General features: G+C 39.0%; 2 protein-coding genes across 7 annotated transcripts in view; one reads left to right on the forward strand and one right to left on the reverse strand.

Moving 5' to 3' along the window:
- REC114 (REC114 meiotic recombination protein) overlaps positions 1–14538 on the forward strand; it is a 184611-nt gene extending 170073 nt beyond the window's left edge. For 2 of the 5 annotated variants that reach the window (XM_061430305.1, XM_061430308.1), the window contains exons 4-6: positions 4282–4485; positions 11592–11669; positions 14284–14538. In XM_061430305.1, the coding sequence (XP_061286289.1) occupies positions 4282–4485; positions 11592–11669; positions 14284–14448 (447 nt within the window). In that variant the 3' untranslated portion in view covers positions 14449–14538. The remainder of the gene's footprint in view (positions 1–4281; positions 4486–11591; positions 11670–14283) is intronic. The other 3 variants (XM_061430306.1, XM_061430309.1, XM_061430307.1) reach the window with 2 other exon arrangements.
- The window catches only part of NPTN (neuroplastin), a 64375-nt gene continuing 61118 nt past the window's right edge, over positions 14527–17783 (reverse strand). Inside the window, exons 7-9 of one of the 2 annotated variants that reach the window (XM_061430304.1) lie at positions 16949–16970; positions 16061–16135; positions 14527–15540 (exon numbers count right to left, since the gene is read on the reverse strand). In XM_061430304.1, coding sequence (XP_061286288.1) covers positions 16075–16135; positions 16949–16970 — 83 coding nt within the window. In that variant the 3' untranslated portion in view covers positions 14527–15540; positions 16061–16074. Of the gene's footprint in view, positions 15541–16060; positions 16136–16948; positions 16971–17783 lie in introns of those variants that run through there. The other variant, XR_009739041.1, reaches the window with a different exon arrangement.

Genomic DNA, 17783 nt, shown 5'->3' on the forward strand with positions numbered 1-17783 from the left:
GAAGACATGGCCATGTTTGTGAGGATTCTCACATCTCCTCGGCTGTCTTCCTACGTGGTACCGGCTGGGCCCATGTCTTCGTGTTGCTGATACCCTGTAACATTAGCTACAGAGCCTGCAGCTTAAGATCTCTGCATGGAGATGCCATTCACACTTGTGAGTCAGTATTTAATGGGCCCAATGCTTCCCAGAAGGTGAAGCCTCATTTTCTTGTGTGTACATGAAGATTAGTGTATAGAGACAAACACTAATCCTTAACGTTTGTTTCTTCAAGAAATTTTCTATTAGTTGTAAGAACTTGAAATTAAGTATTTTGAAGGAGAGTGGGAACACTTTAACATATAAGTCACCACTTTTGTTGTTGTTCTTCAGTCACTAAGTTGTGTCCAACTCTTTGTGACCCCATGGACGTCAGGCTTCCCTGTCCTTTACTATCTCCTGGAGTTTGCCCAAACTCATGTCCATTGAGTTGATGCCATCCAACTATCTATCTCATCCTCTTTCACACCCTTTTCCTCATGCCCTCAATCTTTCCTAGCATTAGGGTCTTTTCCAGTGAGTTGGCTCTTTTCATCAGGTGGCCAAAGTATTGAGATTCAGCTTCAACATCAGCCCTTCAAATGAATATTCAGGGTTGATTTCCTCTAGGATTGATGGTTTGATCTGCTTGCTATCCAAGGGACTCATAAGAGTCTCCCCCAGCACCACAGTTCGAAAGCATCAATTTTTTGGTGCTCAGCATTCTTTATGGCCCAACTCTCACATCTGTACATGACTATTGGAAAAACCATAGCTTCAACTATGTGGGCCTGTGTCGGCAAAGTGATGTCTGATGTCTCTACTTTTTAATACACTGTCTAGTTCTGTCATAGCTTTTCCTCCAAGGAACAAGCATCTTTTAACTTCATGGCTGCAGTCACCATCTGCAGTGATTTTGGAACCCAAGAAAATTAAGTCTATCACTGTTTGCATTTTTTCTGCACCTGTTTGCTGTGAAGTGATGGGACTGGGTGCCATGATCCTCGTTTTTTGAATGTTGAGTTTCAAGCCAGCTTTTTTGCTCTCCTCTCTCACCTTCAAGTGGCTCTTTAGTTCCTCTTTGCTTTCTGCCATTAAGGTGGTGTCATCTGCATATCTGAGATTATTGATATTTCTCCTGGAAATCTTGATTCCAGCTTGTGATTCATTCAGCCCAGTATTTCACATGATGTACTCTGCATATAAGTTAAATAAGCAGGGTGATAATATACAGCCTTGGCGTACTCCTTTCCCTATTTTGAACCAGCTGTTCCATGTCTGGTTCTAACTGTTGCCTCTTGACCTGTGTACAGGTTTCTCAGGAGGCAGGTAACGTGGTCTGGTATTCCCAACTCTTTCAGAATTTTCCACAGTTTGATTCCACAGTCAACAGCTTTAGTGTAGTCAATGAAGCAGATGTTTTTCTGGAATTAGCTTGCTTTTTCTATGACGCAGTGGATGTTGGCAATTTGATCTCTGGTTCTTCTGCCTTTTCTACATCCAGCTTGTACATCTGGGAGTTCTTGGTTCAAATACTGCTGAAGCCAGACTTGAAGGATTTTGAGCATTACCTTGCTAGCATGGGAAATGAGCACAATTGTGCAGTGGTTTGAACATTCTTTGGCACAGCCCTTCTTATGATTGGAATGAAAACTGACCTTTTCCAGTCCTGTGGCCATTGCTCACTTTTCCAAATTTGCTAGCATGTTGAATGCAGCAGTTTCACAGCATCATCTTTTAGTATTGGAAATAGCTCAGCTGGAATTCCATCACTTCCATTAGCTTTATTCATAATAATGCTTCCTAAGCCCCACTTGACTTCACATTCCAGGAAGTCTGGCTCTAGGTGAATGACCACACCATCACGGTTATCTGGGTCATTAAGGCCTTTTTTTTGGTACAGTTCTGTGTGTTCTTGCCACCTCTCTTAATATCTTCTGCTTCTATTAGGTCCATACCATTTCTGTCCTTTATTGTGCCCATCTTTGCAGGAAATGTTCCCTTGGTAACTCTATAATTTTCTTGAAGGCACTTAAAATATAGTAATTTGGGGGATTCCCTGGCTTCCCAGTAGTTAGGACTCTGTGCTTTCACTGCTGAGGGCCCAGGTTTAATCCCTGGCTGGGAAACTAAAGATCTCACAAGCCATGTGGCACGGCCAGTAGTTTCCTTAGATGATAGACACCAGAGACAGTCTATTTGGGACAGTTCGTGGCTATTATATATGCATAAAAGACTTTCATTTCACAACAAAGAGCTCTTTCTGACTTTTAATTCTGGCATAAGAAGAAATCGCCTCAAGATTTTCAACCTAGGAGTCCTTTGGTTAACCCAGTGGCAGGTTTTCTGTCGTGGTATTTTGGTGCTGAGGATGTGGGATGAAGATGTAGCTCAATTTCTCCTGATGTGCCTTGGCTTTATCTTGGGTCCACATGTATTGAGGTGGTATTTCTGGTTTCAGATGATAAGCTCAAATTCTGTCTAAGAATTTTATAGAAGGAACATGGAGCAAATCATCAGTTAGGCTGTCAGACATACAACTTTCCCTGTCATTTCCTGGAACTACATTCCAAAGAAACACTTAACTGTCCAAACTCATTGTTGTGTACACTCACATAGATAGGTAGATACCTCTAGACAAGTGGTCTGAGATTTTTGCCCTGCTTATATACTTAATAATTATCTGTTCCTTTATATAGTTTTCATCTAGTGATGAGGTGCAATTTTTTATGTGATTACTCTCAAAAGGTTAATTACAGAATCATCATGGAAATAGCTGATACAAAGGTGCTACATATAGATGTCCCATTTGTACAGTCTCAACTAGCGAGAGGTGGAAATAGCTAATTAATTGTAAACAAGAAAGCTCAGTTTCACGTAAGATTCATAGAATTACCAAAAACTGAATGTGGAGTTCTCTCATCAGTTCTTTCCCTTTCCTTCAGGGGGTTAGCTTTCAAAGACTTGATAATTTGGGGATTATTCATCCAAGAGAAAAATGACTAAGGAAATGAATAGGCAATACTCAAAAATATTCATATTTTTTCATTGTTGGAGGGGGCAATGATAATGGATTAACCTTTATACTCAGGGGAAGAAAGTGAATGAATTTAAAAATGAAGAGAACCCGAGAGAGGCAGAAAGGGCAGCAGTGTCTGTGGACATGGCGCCTTACCACTACCTAGCCATGCCCAGTTTTCTGTATCCTAAAGATACGGCTTTGTTTGATGGTTTTATCTAGAAATTTAAATCATGTAAATTGTGAACAAGAAAATCAAGGATTTCTGCTTATAGAAACTTTCAGGATTTTGTTAACTACAGTTAGAAACATTTTCCAGTTAGCAATGTGATTTGTGTATTTAAAAAATACAAAATGCTATTACGATGTTAGCATCCGAATTTCTTTGCAGAAGAAACTGAATAAAGGTACACAATACACATCACCTCTTTGGGGTGGCCTTTGGGTAAGCTGCGTCTTCTAAAACTAGACAAGATATCAGACTAGAAAAAAGGCAACTACTTCTGTTAAAATAAGAGGTTTATTGTTGTTATTGTTACAATTTAGTTCTATTTTTAAACTTACAGTAAAATAAATTTGATGTGGTTGCCACACTTAAAAATTTTAATTGCATCTCTCCCACATTTGCTGGTTTGCCAGGGGATATAAATCATACAGCTAATTAAAGGCAGCATGTGATTGATTTGTCTGTGTGATTTGTAGGTAAGTCTGGCCTCTTTAAGGATAAAAGGGCACTGCAAATTAATGAGATACACTGGCTGTCAGCATTTGCCTGTCCCCAGATCCCGTTTTGTTTTTCAGATTCACTGGCTTGTTTAATGTGGTATCTATCTGGCTAGCTCTTCTATATACTCAGGTTTGGAAAATTTTGTTCAGCCAGGACTGTTAGCTTCACTGATTCTCCACCTAAGCAATTAGACGGTATGCAATCTTTGTTCCAAAGTAAGATAAAATGTGGATCTTTTACTGCAGTCAGTATAGTGACCTTCCTAGTCTTTATGATGGGCTTTTCCATTTTTTGCTGATGTCAGTCCCTTGAAGGAAATGAATATATTATGAGGCACAGCTCCCAAAAGGGAAAAGAAAACTAATTATTGGCTTTTCCGTGCCCACATCAACAATCTAGGGTAACTGCTCCCTTATTGACACGCCTTACCCTGCAAACAAAGGGAAGACCCCACAGTAAATAAAAGTAAAGTGATATGACGAGGGTTGCTGAGGATAACTTTTGATTTGTCACACAGAACAAGAGTCGTATGTTCCGGGTACAGTTTAGTGGAGGCTCCAGAGAGCAGGCACTGGAACACTGCTACAGCTGCGTGCAGAACCTAGCCCAGTACATCACCGTCCAGGTACCCGACGGAATCAGCCAGGAGTTCAGGCCAAGTCCTGGCCAAGGGAAGGGCTGTGTGCAGAGCATCCCACCACAGCATGGCGTAAGTAGGCAAGTAGGTGGATGAGAAACCTGAGAAGGTAATGCTCTGGGGGGGCCAAAATCACAGTGGAATTTGCCGAGTCCACCACATTTGTAGCTTCAAGATATCTAATGTTGAGTGACTTACTTGTATTGACATATATATAATTATGGTGTTAGTTTCAGGTATACAATATAGTGATTCGATATTTTTATACATTACAAAATGATCACAACATCTAGTTACCATCTGTCACCACACAAAAGCATTACAGTATTATTGACTGTATTCCCTGTGCTGTACATTATATCCCTATGACTCTCTTTTTTTTTTAAGACTTATTTATTGTTGGCTGCACTGGGTCTTCATTGCCGTGCGGGCTTTTGTTTTCTCTGGTTGCAGGGAGTGGGGGCTGCTCTAGTTGCAGCGTGTGGGCCTCTCACTGCAGTAGCTTCTCTTGTTGCAGAGCACAGCCTCTAGGCGCGTGGGCTTCAGTAGTTGTGGCACATGGTCTTAGCTGCTCCACCGCATGGGGGATCCCAGTCCAGGGACCGAACCCATGTCCCTTGAATTGGCAGAGGGGGGTTCTTAACCACTGGACCACTGGGGAAGCCCATTCATTTGTAACTGGAAGTTCGTGCTCCATAATCTCATTCACCCGGTTTGCCTATCCCCCCAGGTCTGCAGCCATGTTTGTTCTCTGTGTTTATGAGTCATTTTATATTTGTTTTTAGATACTACACATTTTATTGTGTATATATTGGGTGGGCCAAAAAGTTCATGCAGGTTTTTCTGTAACATCATAGGGAAAACCCAAACGAACTTTTTGGCCCACCCTATATATATACACACACACCTCATTTTTGTATATATTCCAGTGTGTGTGTGTGTATACATATACACACACACACCTCATCTTTATCCGGTCATTTATTGACAGACACTTAGTTGTTTCTATAGCTTGGCCACTGTAAACAATGCTGCAGTAAACATAAGGGGGAAATATCTTTTTGAATTAGTTTTTGTTTTCTTTGGATAAATACCCAGAAGTGGAACTACTAGATCATATGATAATTGTTTTTAATTTTTAGAGAAAGCACCATACTGTTTTCCATAGTAGGTACCAATTTACATTGCCACCAGCAGTGCATAAGGGTCCCTTTTCTCCACATCCTCACCAATACTTACTTCTTGTCTTTCTGATGACAGCCATTCTGACAGTTGTGAGGTACTATTTTGTGGTTTGATTTGCAGTTCCTTGATGATGAGTGATGCTGAGCATCTTTTCATTTGCCTCAGGAAAGGGCAACAAAAGCAAAAAATAAACAAAATGGGACTAAATCCAACTAAAAAGCTTTGCATAGTAAAGAAAATCATCAACAGAACAAAAAGACAACCTATTGAGTGGGAGAAGGTATTTGCAAATGATACATCCAGTAAAGAGTTAATACCCAAAATAACAAGAACTCATACAACTCAGTATCAAATAAAACAATCTGATTAAAAAATGGGCAGAGGACTTGAATAGACATTATTCCAAAGAAGACACTGAGTTATTTTTTAAATTCAAGGTTGATTCTCACTGTAGTTACGTATAGGGCTAGAAATTAGATTAGCTGGGAGTCTCAGGTGTATCATGGGTGTTACTATAGTACCGTGGTTCTCAGAGTATGATCCATGGACCCTTCCCTGAGACCTTTTCAGGAATCCACAAAGGCCACATTATTTTTGCAATAACATTCACATATTATTTGTCCTTTTTCCTGTATTGATACTTGTTATTTAATGGAACAGAAACATTGTGAGCAAAGCTGCTGTCACCTTAGCATAGATCAAGGCAGTGGCATCTAGCCGTACCAATAGTCATGTTCTTTCTTCACTGTCACTGCAGTAAGAACCAACTAACAAAACCATCTGCGTTCTGCAGCACGATGGCTTTCTCCTAGGAAAGCACCTGTATGACAGCACCAGCTTCTCTTTATGGAACACCATTATTACTTAACAACAGACGAACTATGATTAGATTTGGGTGGCTGGTGGACATTTTCTCAAGTGAATGTAGTTACTTCAAGTAACTACAAGAAAAGTACTTCAGGAAAACAATTGATAGTATTTATTGACAATGATGAAATAACCTAAGTGAAAATTAGAATCTTGAAAAACTTGTACCTGCCACTTGAGCTTCACAGCTTCCTAACCCAGAAGACTTTCTTGATGGTACTGGTAACGAACATGATTTTTAAAATAAGTACATCACAAAATCTTTCAACATGTGGAAGACCTGTGCTGCAGAACCATGCACGGATGAAGGATCCAAAGTGTGCGCTACATCACTGGATTCGGTTTGTTTTTGTACCTGTTAACTTCCCTCACCTGTTTCTCTATTTTACTGTTCCCATTCCCCTCTTCTCTAGCAACCATCTGTTTATTCTCTGTATCTATGAGTCTAGTTGTTTATCCATGCCTTTTAATGTCCATATAAGTGAAATCATACAGTACTTGTCTTTCTCTGATTTACTTCACTTAGCGTAATACCTTCTAAGTCCATCCATTTTGTCACAAGTGACAAGATCTTTTTTATGGCTGAATAATACCACATTCTCTTTATCCAGTTATCTATCAATAGACACTTAGGGTTAATCTGCTCCCACATCCTGGCTACTGTGAATATTGCTGCAGTGAACACAGGGGTGCATATATCTTTTTGAATGTTTTCATTTTCTTTGGAAAAGTACCCAGAAGTGCGATTACTGTATCATATGCTAGTCCTGTTTTTTTTTTTTTTAATTTCTCTTCAATAAACAGTGTTGGGGAAAACTGGACTTTCTCATATCATATAAAATCATACAAAAATAAAATCAAAAGGGATTAAAGACTTAAATGTAAGACCTGAAACCACAAAACTCCTAGAAGAAAACATAGGCAGTACACTTTTTGACATCTTGGCAATATTTTTATGGATCTCCTCAAGCAAGGGAAATAAAAGCAAAACTAAAAAAAAAAAGTCACTGTTTTTTGTGATCACTGTTGCACAGCAAGGGAAGCTATTAACAAAATAAAAAAGGCTGCTTACTGAATGGGAGAAGATATTTGCAAATGGTATATCTGATAAAGGGTTACTATTCAAAATATTCAAAAGAACTCATACAAATCAACATTAAAAAAAAATTATAAAATGGACAGAGGGCCTTGAATAGACATTTTTCCAAAGACAAAACAGATAGCTAACAGACACATGAAAAGATGCTTAGTGTCACTTATCATCAGGGAAATGCAAATCAAAACCGCAATGAGATATCCTCACACCTATCAAAGTGGCTGTTGTCAAAGACAAGGCATGGAGAAAAGGGAACCCTTGGTGTGCTCTTGGTGGGAATGTAAACCAGCACAACTGCTATGGAAACCAGTCCAGAGATTCTGCAGACCAAAGAATCTTCTTTATTTTGTTGTTTTATAACATGAGTATAAAAAGCTCATTGCTATGATTTAAGATTCTGTGTTGAAATTAGCCTTTAATCATTTGTTGAATTTTGATGTGAGACCAAAGAGTATCCACAATTATCTGAAAAACATTTTTAAAAAATAACTTTTTCCATCTATATATCTGTATGAAGCCAGATTTTATGTACTTCAACCAAAGCAACATGTTGTCAGATTGAGAAATATGAGTCCAGCTAGATATTAAAAGAGAATTGCAAAAATTGTATTTTTGTTAGGAAAGTTATTTTCATTAAAATGTTTTTAATACTAACATATAATGGATTTATAATTTTAAATGAATATTTAAAACTTGTTTTAATTCCTAACATATAAATATCAAATAGATGTAACTCAAAAGCTGTCTGAGGGCCTCAGTAGTTTGTAGGAATGTAAAGGAGTCTTGTGATAAAACTTTTGAGAATAAGTTACAGAATTTCTCCTGCAGGTACATCTTCAAGCATTTCATTGGCAGAGTCCCACATGCTGCTAGCATAAGCTACCTCTGCTCTTAGGATGAAATTCCAGTTTCAGGCTGGGTTTTTTATTTTCTATTTTGAGCAATGACTTTCCAAACCTGGCTTTCCATTACTTCATCCTGTAAGTTCCCCTTAAACTAACTGGGCCAAGACAATTCATTTTTACTGTTTTATCACCAACTTTCTTTTCATAGCGTATCTGGGGCAAACAGATTTTATATTATTTATCATAAAATGTTTTTCTTTAAACAAGTACTGTATGGTTTCCCTTTGATTATATTTAGTTTGCCATATTAATGTTTTAGAATTCTTCCCCTTTGTTCCTGCATGACTTTTTGTGAACATGGCTTAACACTAAAGCTGGTTTTCTTACAAACACTGGATCTAATTTAAAACATTTTGCCTCATCAGCTTCTATTAAGAATCCCCTCTCTAAAAATGGAATGATATGGCTTATTATAAGATACTTTGTTGCTTACGATCCTTTACCCCTTAAATAGATTGCCTTTCTTTGTAGGTGTCACTGACCAGCTATTAGACTGAGCTTATAGTACCCAGTGCACGCATGGGGTGCAACAGGAACCAAACAGGGTCCCCAAATTTGGGAACTAGGTCTAGAATGCGCTATAAAGGTAATGATATACATGACATACATATAGTAAAGATACACACACATCAGGGTAGAACCTAAATACTATTATCTAAATATGAAAAGAAAAACTGAGACAGTACCTTAAAGTAGGCCGTGGGTCGTTAACTACAGTGGCAGATGAAGGCCCTGGCTCTCTATTTAAGCTCATCGCAAACACCTAGGTAGAAATATCCCCAAAGTGGCTAGAAAATGTTCATGTCTTTTCTTGATTCTGTATTCAAGGCCTCCTTGGATCTGTAGTTTGGTGTTCTGGGTAGATGAGATGTAGAGTGCTGTGCTCTACACTATGTCCAAAGACCATAGGCTTTGGAATCCAAATGGATTTAGGTTTGAATCCTTGCCCTGTTAGTAGCTATGTGTTCTCATGCAAGTCACTTACCACGTGGTGAGACTGAAATTGTGTCTATAAAGCACCCTGGCAAATACTTAAGTAAGATGATTCATTATTACTGCCAGTCATGTTACCTTTTCAGATCTCTTTTGCTTTGCAGGTGAACAAATAAGCATACCAGTCAGTCTTTTATTATCAAGGGTTAGCACTCACCAATCAGCAAGGCCATAGTGAGATGGAGTGTCTGAGGCTGCAGAGCAGGAGACGAAAACTCCTAAGGCTTGTCCTCAGCTGCCGCTGTTCAAATTTGGTATCATGCTCCCTTTTTCAGAATCCAGCTCCAGAGGTGCAAGCTCTGGCCAAGCTTTAGTCATCTTGCCGGTCTCCTCATTCAGGTGTCTTTTTCCCAGTACTTGTATTACTTTTGTCTAAAATAGTTGTTCTTTTTTTTTTTTTTTTTTTTTTGCAAATTAGGGGTAATTCCATATCTTTTTATTTCAAGTTCTTGATTCACTTCCTGGCTTGCCTCTGCCTTGTAATTTTGCTAATTGTGGCCTAACCAGGTGTTTCTTCAACCTGAGGGCTTCTGAGGCAATCCAGCCTATGACAGTTCCTAGCTCCTCCTATGTTAGCACTAGAAGTCCAGGAGGTGGCAGCCAAGGGCTTGTTCCTGTGTGCATAGAACCTGCCATCTGTGTACACTTAGGTGGAGGACTGTCCAGCTGACTTCCACTGCTTCCATCACACTTGGCTGTAGATGAGTGTATGTGGCATATGAATTTTGGTTAGTCTTTCCTAGTTGTTTGAAAAACATGGTGTGAGCTGAACTGATGTCTCCTAGGAAAACCTTAGAGCTGGAAGAAATATCAGGCAGTGGAATCGGACTTTTCTGGATGAGGGAAAATGGGGTTTGCCTAAGGATTCCAGACTCAGTAAAGCTCCTTACCTTTTAGCTCATTTTTATTTAGTATTCCTGACTAGTTTTCTTTCCTTTGTTCTTTTCTTCCTCTCTGTCCCACCACCCCATTTTTGATGCCTCCAGATACACATTTCTTCTAACACCCACTGAAATTAGCAGGACATTTACTTTAGCAGTCAGAACATACTGCTGATACACACCCTCCAGGGAGGGCCTTGGATTCTCCGTGTGATACCACCAGCTCAACTGTCTGGAGATTATTAGTACTATAAGTACCACTGCTATCCAGAATACAACTAAGCCTGCAGACATGTGGCTAGGAACGAAGAGTGGTGGGGCTCTTGGAGAAGTTTTTGTTTTTAGGTAGAAGCAGCCTCTTATGCCTCCAGGCTTTCTCTTACACCTTGTTCATTCTGTTTGCCTAGAAAACATCCTGAGTTCTGCTCAAGAACAGCCCCTCCCGTAAGAAGTAGCTCCGGCTCTGGAGCATTCCTACCCCTCATGCTTATTAACACACACACCCTTCCTGTACTGCCCTCTACTGCAAGCCTGAAGTCTTATACTCCCCTCCATGCCAGCACTTCCTCAGTTGCATTCAAGTTGTTTTACTTGTTAGATTCTTACTGGGTTGTTGGTTCTTGCGGACCAGACCTCTCTCTACCTTATTTTCTGTGGCTCCCTTCCCTTTTTCCTCCCAATGTCTAGTGCACAGTAGACACAAACATTGTTGAATGAATATATCTAGGAATTTACTAACAGAAGAACTTATTCATAACCTCAGAATGTCTAAAATGAGTTTTTTTTTTTAAGTTACAAGATATTGTTATCTTGCAACTATAGTGTTCCCCCTGCCCCCATTTTGCTTTTCTACAAGGAACATGTATATTACCCGAGTAATAATTTATAGAAGGTGACAAATCATGATTATCAGAAGCTGGGCAATGTCCACTGCCCTGCAGTACCAGCACACGGTCCTGGGCTGGGCCTTTTAAGACAGAAGTATGCCATGGCATCAGGCAGGAAAAGGCACTACCAGCCTGTGAGACCTAAGGAACACCAGGCACAGAGCAGGCGCCTCAAATTTTATCTCTGTATCTCTGCTGTGGCAAATCAGGTTAACAGCCAAGCTTAAACCAGGACAGACTACACCAACAATGACTTTAGTACCTTTACTGATTTTCTTTCTTTTAACATTAATGCATGTGTTCCACTTTTTCAATGGCCTACGGAATTTATGACTATGTTCAGCCAGTCTCCTAATTGCATGTTGTTTCACTGCAGAACTCAGAGCAGCAGCAGTGGGTACCGGCTGGCAGAAGCAGTCCAGGAGGAAGGACCTCAGTGGCCTGGTTAGCTCAGGTAGGGCCTATTTCCATATTCAGTTTTCATGTCAGGAAAAACAGTGATCCCGAAGAATTTTGTATCCCTCTGTTCAATCCACTGTTCTAGAACAGTAACTTAAAATGTTACTATAGAAGACGATAAAGACAGAGACAGGCCATTTCCACCTATCCTTGTTGTGAGATTAGACATGATGGCACATACTGAAGAACTGTCTTCCTGAGGAAATAAAAGACAGAAAGTGGTCTATAATGTTAGACTTTAAATGCATGAGATAAAGAATTTATTCACCACCTTCCTAAAAGAGGAATGAAGCTAAGAATTTCAGTTTAACTTTGGAAATGAAATTTGGAAACTCTTTTAAGACAAATATCGATATGAATTTTAAGTTGGATCAACCATAGTTTCTGTAGGGGCAGATCTTCAGTGTGAGGATCTCAGGTTAAGGATGTATGGAGCCCCAGGAAGACTCTGCTCTTACCACAGAACTGCTTTTGGACGTGGCCTCTCCACTTGAATTTTGCTGTTACCAAACACTCCTGCAGAACTATTCATTCAGGCTCAGGGTTCCTGAGGCTGGTCTCCTCCTCACTGCATTCCCTGCTGTGCTTTTACACAGCAGGTTCTCAGCCAACAGTTTAGGCTTTCCCTAAAATTCTGCATGGAATTCATCAATATCCAATTTTAATAAATTTCCTTTCTACTTTATCTATTAAACTGTGCTAACAGTGGTGTAAGAAGAAGATACGGGTGTTTTCTCCACCTGGCACACCACTCACGCAAAATAAATGGGCAATCACAGATTTTAAAACCTGAAAAGTAAGAAGACTAAATAAGAATTCATGTCTTTCAGTAAGTCAGCAACTATGACAGAAAAAATTTAGAAACCTCATTGTCCAGAAGCAGGGCAGACTTCATAGTTCCCAATCTGTAGCCTTGTATCTGCACCAGGATTATAGGTTAACTGAATCAAGAGTGACTAAGCCACAGAAAAGCATGAGCAGAGCAGGGTGTGATATCCTTATTCGGGAAGTATCAGTTGCTATAAAAGATGAACCTCGACCGAGTTTATTTACATTATATAGAAGAACCATGTATAAAGAAAAAGCATCAGGCTAGAAGCTCAGATATGTTACTTGTTTGCTATAACCTTCTAAACAAGTCATTCTTTGAATATAAATTGGTAAAATTCTTTGAAAGCAATTTAGCAATGTAGATAAAATTTAATATCTTATTACCTATAATACCATTTCATCTACACAAATATACATACAAAGATGTTTTTCAGTAATTTTAATAGTAACAAAATAGGAAACAATTATTCACTAATGGGATACTGAGTGGTTAAAAAGTACCATAACCATAAATGAGATAAAATATAGTCAATAAAAAGTGATGTCTGTCTTAATCTGTTGACATTGGAAGATATTCATAGTACATTGTTTTTTAAAGGCTACAAAACAGCACACATGATTTGACTTTTGTAGTAAAGACATACACACAAAATAAGTTTGAAAGGAGATACACTACCATGTTAATAGTGGCTCTTGCTGGAGAACAGGGCTTCATATGACTTTCATTTCCTTCTTTCTACCTTTAGATAGTCTGAAAAGCTGGTTTGAATTTAGAAAAGTCAGTTTCTATTATAGATAGTTCCTTGAGAAATGTCAACTATATACATATACACCAAACCATGCAATCCATGGAAAGGGTAGAAAACCTACCTACCTAGCAGAATTAACATGAGGAGTGAGTAAGAAGGCTAAGGCAAGGCTCAGAAGCAGGTGGACCACACACACAGCTGAAGCCGTCTTCGTTGCTTGGGTCGGTGCATCTTTTGCCTTATCTTCCAAACTGCCAAGCATGGTCAGACTTTTTTTTGAACTCTCCTAATGTTTAAATATTGGCAGCTTAGTCAACTGACTTTAAAATACTACAGGTTACCAAAGAAGACAGAGATGACAAATAAGGATGTGAAAAACGTGCAGTAGTATATGACATCGTTTATATGACATTCCGGAAAAGCCAAAACTATATACAGTATGGAGGACTGATCATAGTTGCTAAGAGTTGAGGGTTTGACCGTAAGAGTAGATAGCAGTGAGGGAATTTCTGGGGGTGATGGAAATGTTCTGCCGTGATTGTAGCAATGGACACAGGCCTCTACTTGTCAAGCCTCATGGACAGAACCAGAGAAAGACAGCAAGCTGTGTCCTTGGGATAGTCAGTTTGTAACCTATTTATTACATTCAGAACCCAATTTCCATATGATGAACAGCTCACACCCATTCTTCCACCTATTAGGTGGGATGGATGAACTAAGTGGAGTTCATTCATTGATAAGACTTCTCAATCTACAAACTTAATCAGCACTGTACTCTTCATTAAAGCAGTCAGTATCTTTGCAAATCACTTTATTAGTATACTTGAAATACTTAAGGATACAAGTTTACCTCACTTTGTATGTATATTTAGAAACATTATGTAAAGGAACTTGCAAAGCTAATTAACACTAATCTTTGGTGTCTTACTTCCCAAATCTTACCTTAAGGCAGTTTTTCTGTGTTCTAGTATTCAGGCTGTTGCTTTCCCCTGTAATCTCTAATAAACTACTCTTTTGGAATCCCCACAGTCTCTCATGGCATCAGAGGAGCTGCCACTTGTTTATGAACAATCTGCATGGAATGCGGAAGGGTTAGGCCCCTTTCTACGCTTGTGCCTCATGGATCAGAACTTCCCGGCATTTGTGGAAGAAGTGGAAAAGGAACTAAAAAAGCTGACAGGGCTGAGTGGTTAACATTCTGTGTATCTACAGAAATTGGGAGTAATGGGGAAAAAAAATGCTTCCTCCTAAGATTATAGAGAATAAAGAGTATTATTCCAACACCTTTTATCAGTTTTATTTTTAAAAACAGGTGAATCCACTTTTTACATCATTGCACTTCAGCAATTACACAAAACACAAGTACATGCATCTACCAATTACGCACCGCGTGAGACCCCTGCTGGGTGTGAAAATCTACACTCAATCAATGAAAAAATACAGTGTCAACCTCAAAGAATAACTAGTTGCATAGAATACCATGCTTTAACATTTCAAGATCATTGAAAACAAAAGGTAAATTATAAAAGTTTGCCTTAACTCAATGTACAATTAGGTTTTAACACATCAGTGCAAAAGGATTTAGGAATTTACATGATTTAACAAAAGAAAAAAAATAATTTTAAAAGCAATCATACATATATACTGTAATTCATTATATCCATTCAGTGAATTGTTCCAGCTTCTTATCAAAGTCATGTTAAGCCCTTAAAATTATAGATTTCAGTTTATATTACTCATCTTTATGTACCAGAACTGAACAGTTTCCTCATCTGACAACATACAATAAGGAATGAGTATCAGCAGCTTAAAAATGAAACAAGCATTTATTTTGGATTTCTCCCACCCCAAAAAATATAAATATATATATATATATTTATATACTGTATATATCTGTATGTTTTGCGGAACTTTACAAAAATGTATCACTAGATGGCAGCAGTGCATTTTAGAGCTTTGCCAATTTAACAGCTGCATTAAGTAAAAAATGGCGCATGCATGATCTGACCCTCAGGGGTCACCTTTTCACTTCTATTTAAATATTTTAACAAAAAAATAAAATAAAAGCAACATTCACAGCACATCAAGCCCAAAATAGTTTACACCTTCTACACTGAAGCATTGTTTAAAATGTACCTGGCTAGATCACCCTTACAGGAGAGGCTAAATAAGGCATGCTTTAGACAGTCGTCATGGTGCTGCTCACTTGAAAGGGGAAAGAACCAAAGAGGTCCAAGCAGAAAATTTAGCAGGTCATGTTGCCACCAGTTTCAGGAACCTAAAGATCTGTGAAGAAAGTAGAAATTAAAAGGGAACATGCACTATTACTTAATAGGACACCAAGCACCACATAAAGCTTTGGTTCAAACAGCATGCTCAGGGATGTGGTGTGAAATTCTGATCTCCATGTGCCTAAGCAGCAGGCACTCTGGCCCAGCTGGGCCTGGCCACCATTTCTGCCTTGCCCCCACAAGCAAAGTGGGACCAACTGGCCTCAGGAATGATCCACCTAAGAAGGTGACAATTTAACCTTTACCTCTTTTTAAAGAAGTAAAGTGGTAAGGTGATGCTTTGAAACATCATACACACTCTGAAAAGCATCTATGTTTTACAACTCAGCTGAAAATGTTCCTTTCCAGCTGCTTCACTGGACAGACAACTTGTTCCATCAGTATTGGAAGCTCTGAAATCAACTGAAAAATCTTGCAACATAACATCAGCTATTGAAGACTTTGTGATAAAGTCAAAAGAGGCACATTCATTTGAATCTAACTTAAAACTTCTAAAGTTAGAAGTCCATACTTACATTATAAGTAGTATTTAATTTGTGTTTCTCTGGCGCAAGTTTTTATCTTTGTGATTGTTGGTAGAGTTGGTTTTCCTTTGGAGGAAAAATTGCATTACAAGAGTTAAACTCAAGCTCAGTAGCAACTTTTCAAAGTATAACACATGGAAATACAGGGACTCTTTCACTTACTGCCATCCCTGGTATAGTAAGAAATTTTACTGCACGATATTAATACAAAATTAATACACCCTGTGTAAAGTGCCTACAACCTTAATTGATCCTTTTGACTCCCAAGGCAGATAATACCCAGGTAACATGGGCTTTGATTTATAAACTATGACAAAAGCGAGTGATTAGTTTTTTCTCTACGTAACACCACTGTCTCGTCTCGTCTCTTAATTATATACAGGCAGTGCTGTGCTCTCTGGCACTTAACTAATTTGGGCACACTTCTGCCTCTGACTTCTTAGTCCCCAGCTCTAGGAAAGAGTGCAAATCTTGGATTGATTTGAAATTTGTAGTTTCGTCTCTCTTGAATACCCACAATTTAACGGAGCCAGGCAGTTTATCCGTGCTATAGTCCAGCTTGAACAAAACCTGAAGCCTCAGATACAATGGTCATTTCCCCCACAGTATCAATTTAAACATATGGGGTGTGCAAAATTTTAAACATTTTTTTTGCATGGTATTCCACTTTATATTGCTACTAAGAACAAAAGTGTACAGCCTGTCCTGGGAATCAAAGGGCTATCAGTCAGCTCCATGTCCAGCTAAGAAGTCTACACTGCAACATTGCTTTCCACTCACCGTCTTCCCCTACAATCTTAGCTATGCCCTTTAATTAAACTGCAAATATAAAATAACCCAACCAGAAACTACTGAACCAAAGTCCAACAAAGTACTTACATTGGCCCAGCTGGTTCATCGTCTACACAGGTATCCAGGTTTTAATAATCCATTGAGAGACAGGAGAAGAAGGGAGAAAACTGTGAGACTGCATCAGGGTTAATAAAACAGCAAACAGCAAGTGGCAAACATGGCTATTCATAGCATTTATTCAAGGCCATTCCATCTGGAGGTGCAAAACACTCATGGAGTTGTTATTTCTAGATTCAGGTTTTTAATGGCAGGTATGTTGTTTCAATGGTTTTAGTTAACACTTTGAATGCTTGTCATGAAAAACTGCAACTGTAGCGGACAGATAGGCTGCAATATTATTATACTCATCTTGTCCCCAAGTTCCAGTGGTTCACTCTTAAATAGATGAGAAGACAAACCAACATTTCAGTTGTAAAATCCTGCTGTTTGTTTTCTTGTGGTGAATGCATGCATAGTTCTGACTCAACCCTGCAATGTAAGATGGATGTGTATGTGCCACACGTTTAGCCACACATCCGCTCTTCCCCACAGGACACTGTTCTTGCTGTTCTGTAATCTTTACGAGAGTCTGTAGTCTGGAGAATAAGATAGAGGAAGCCACAACAGTTCAACCTAATAGTGGGTCAGTCAGGCTGGGCTGTGCCAGCAGCAAGTGTATGCAGACCAGAAGATGTTCTGTGACAGACCAGAGAAAGCTGAGTAGTGCTGACATCCCTCTAGAAAAGACTTCAGACAGAAAAACAGGCTCATTCTTGTGCCCTGGCCAAAACCAGAACCTGAACCCAGATGAGCCATGAGTTATCTCTTTTTTTTTTTTAATCAAAACACTTACATTTTCTGAGTTTAAGTGCCTTCTTAAATT

Source organism: Bos javanicus, chromosome 10, assembly GCF_032452875.1.
Source record: "Bos javanicus breed banteng chromosome 10, ARS-OSU_banteng_1.0, whole genome shotgun sequence".
Classification (NCBI taxonomy): Eukaryota; Metazoa; Chordata; class Mammalia; order Artiodactyla; family Bovidae; genus Bos; species Bos javanicus.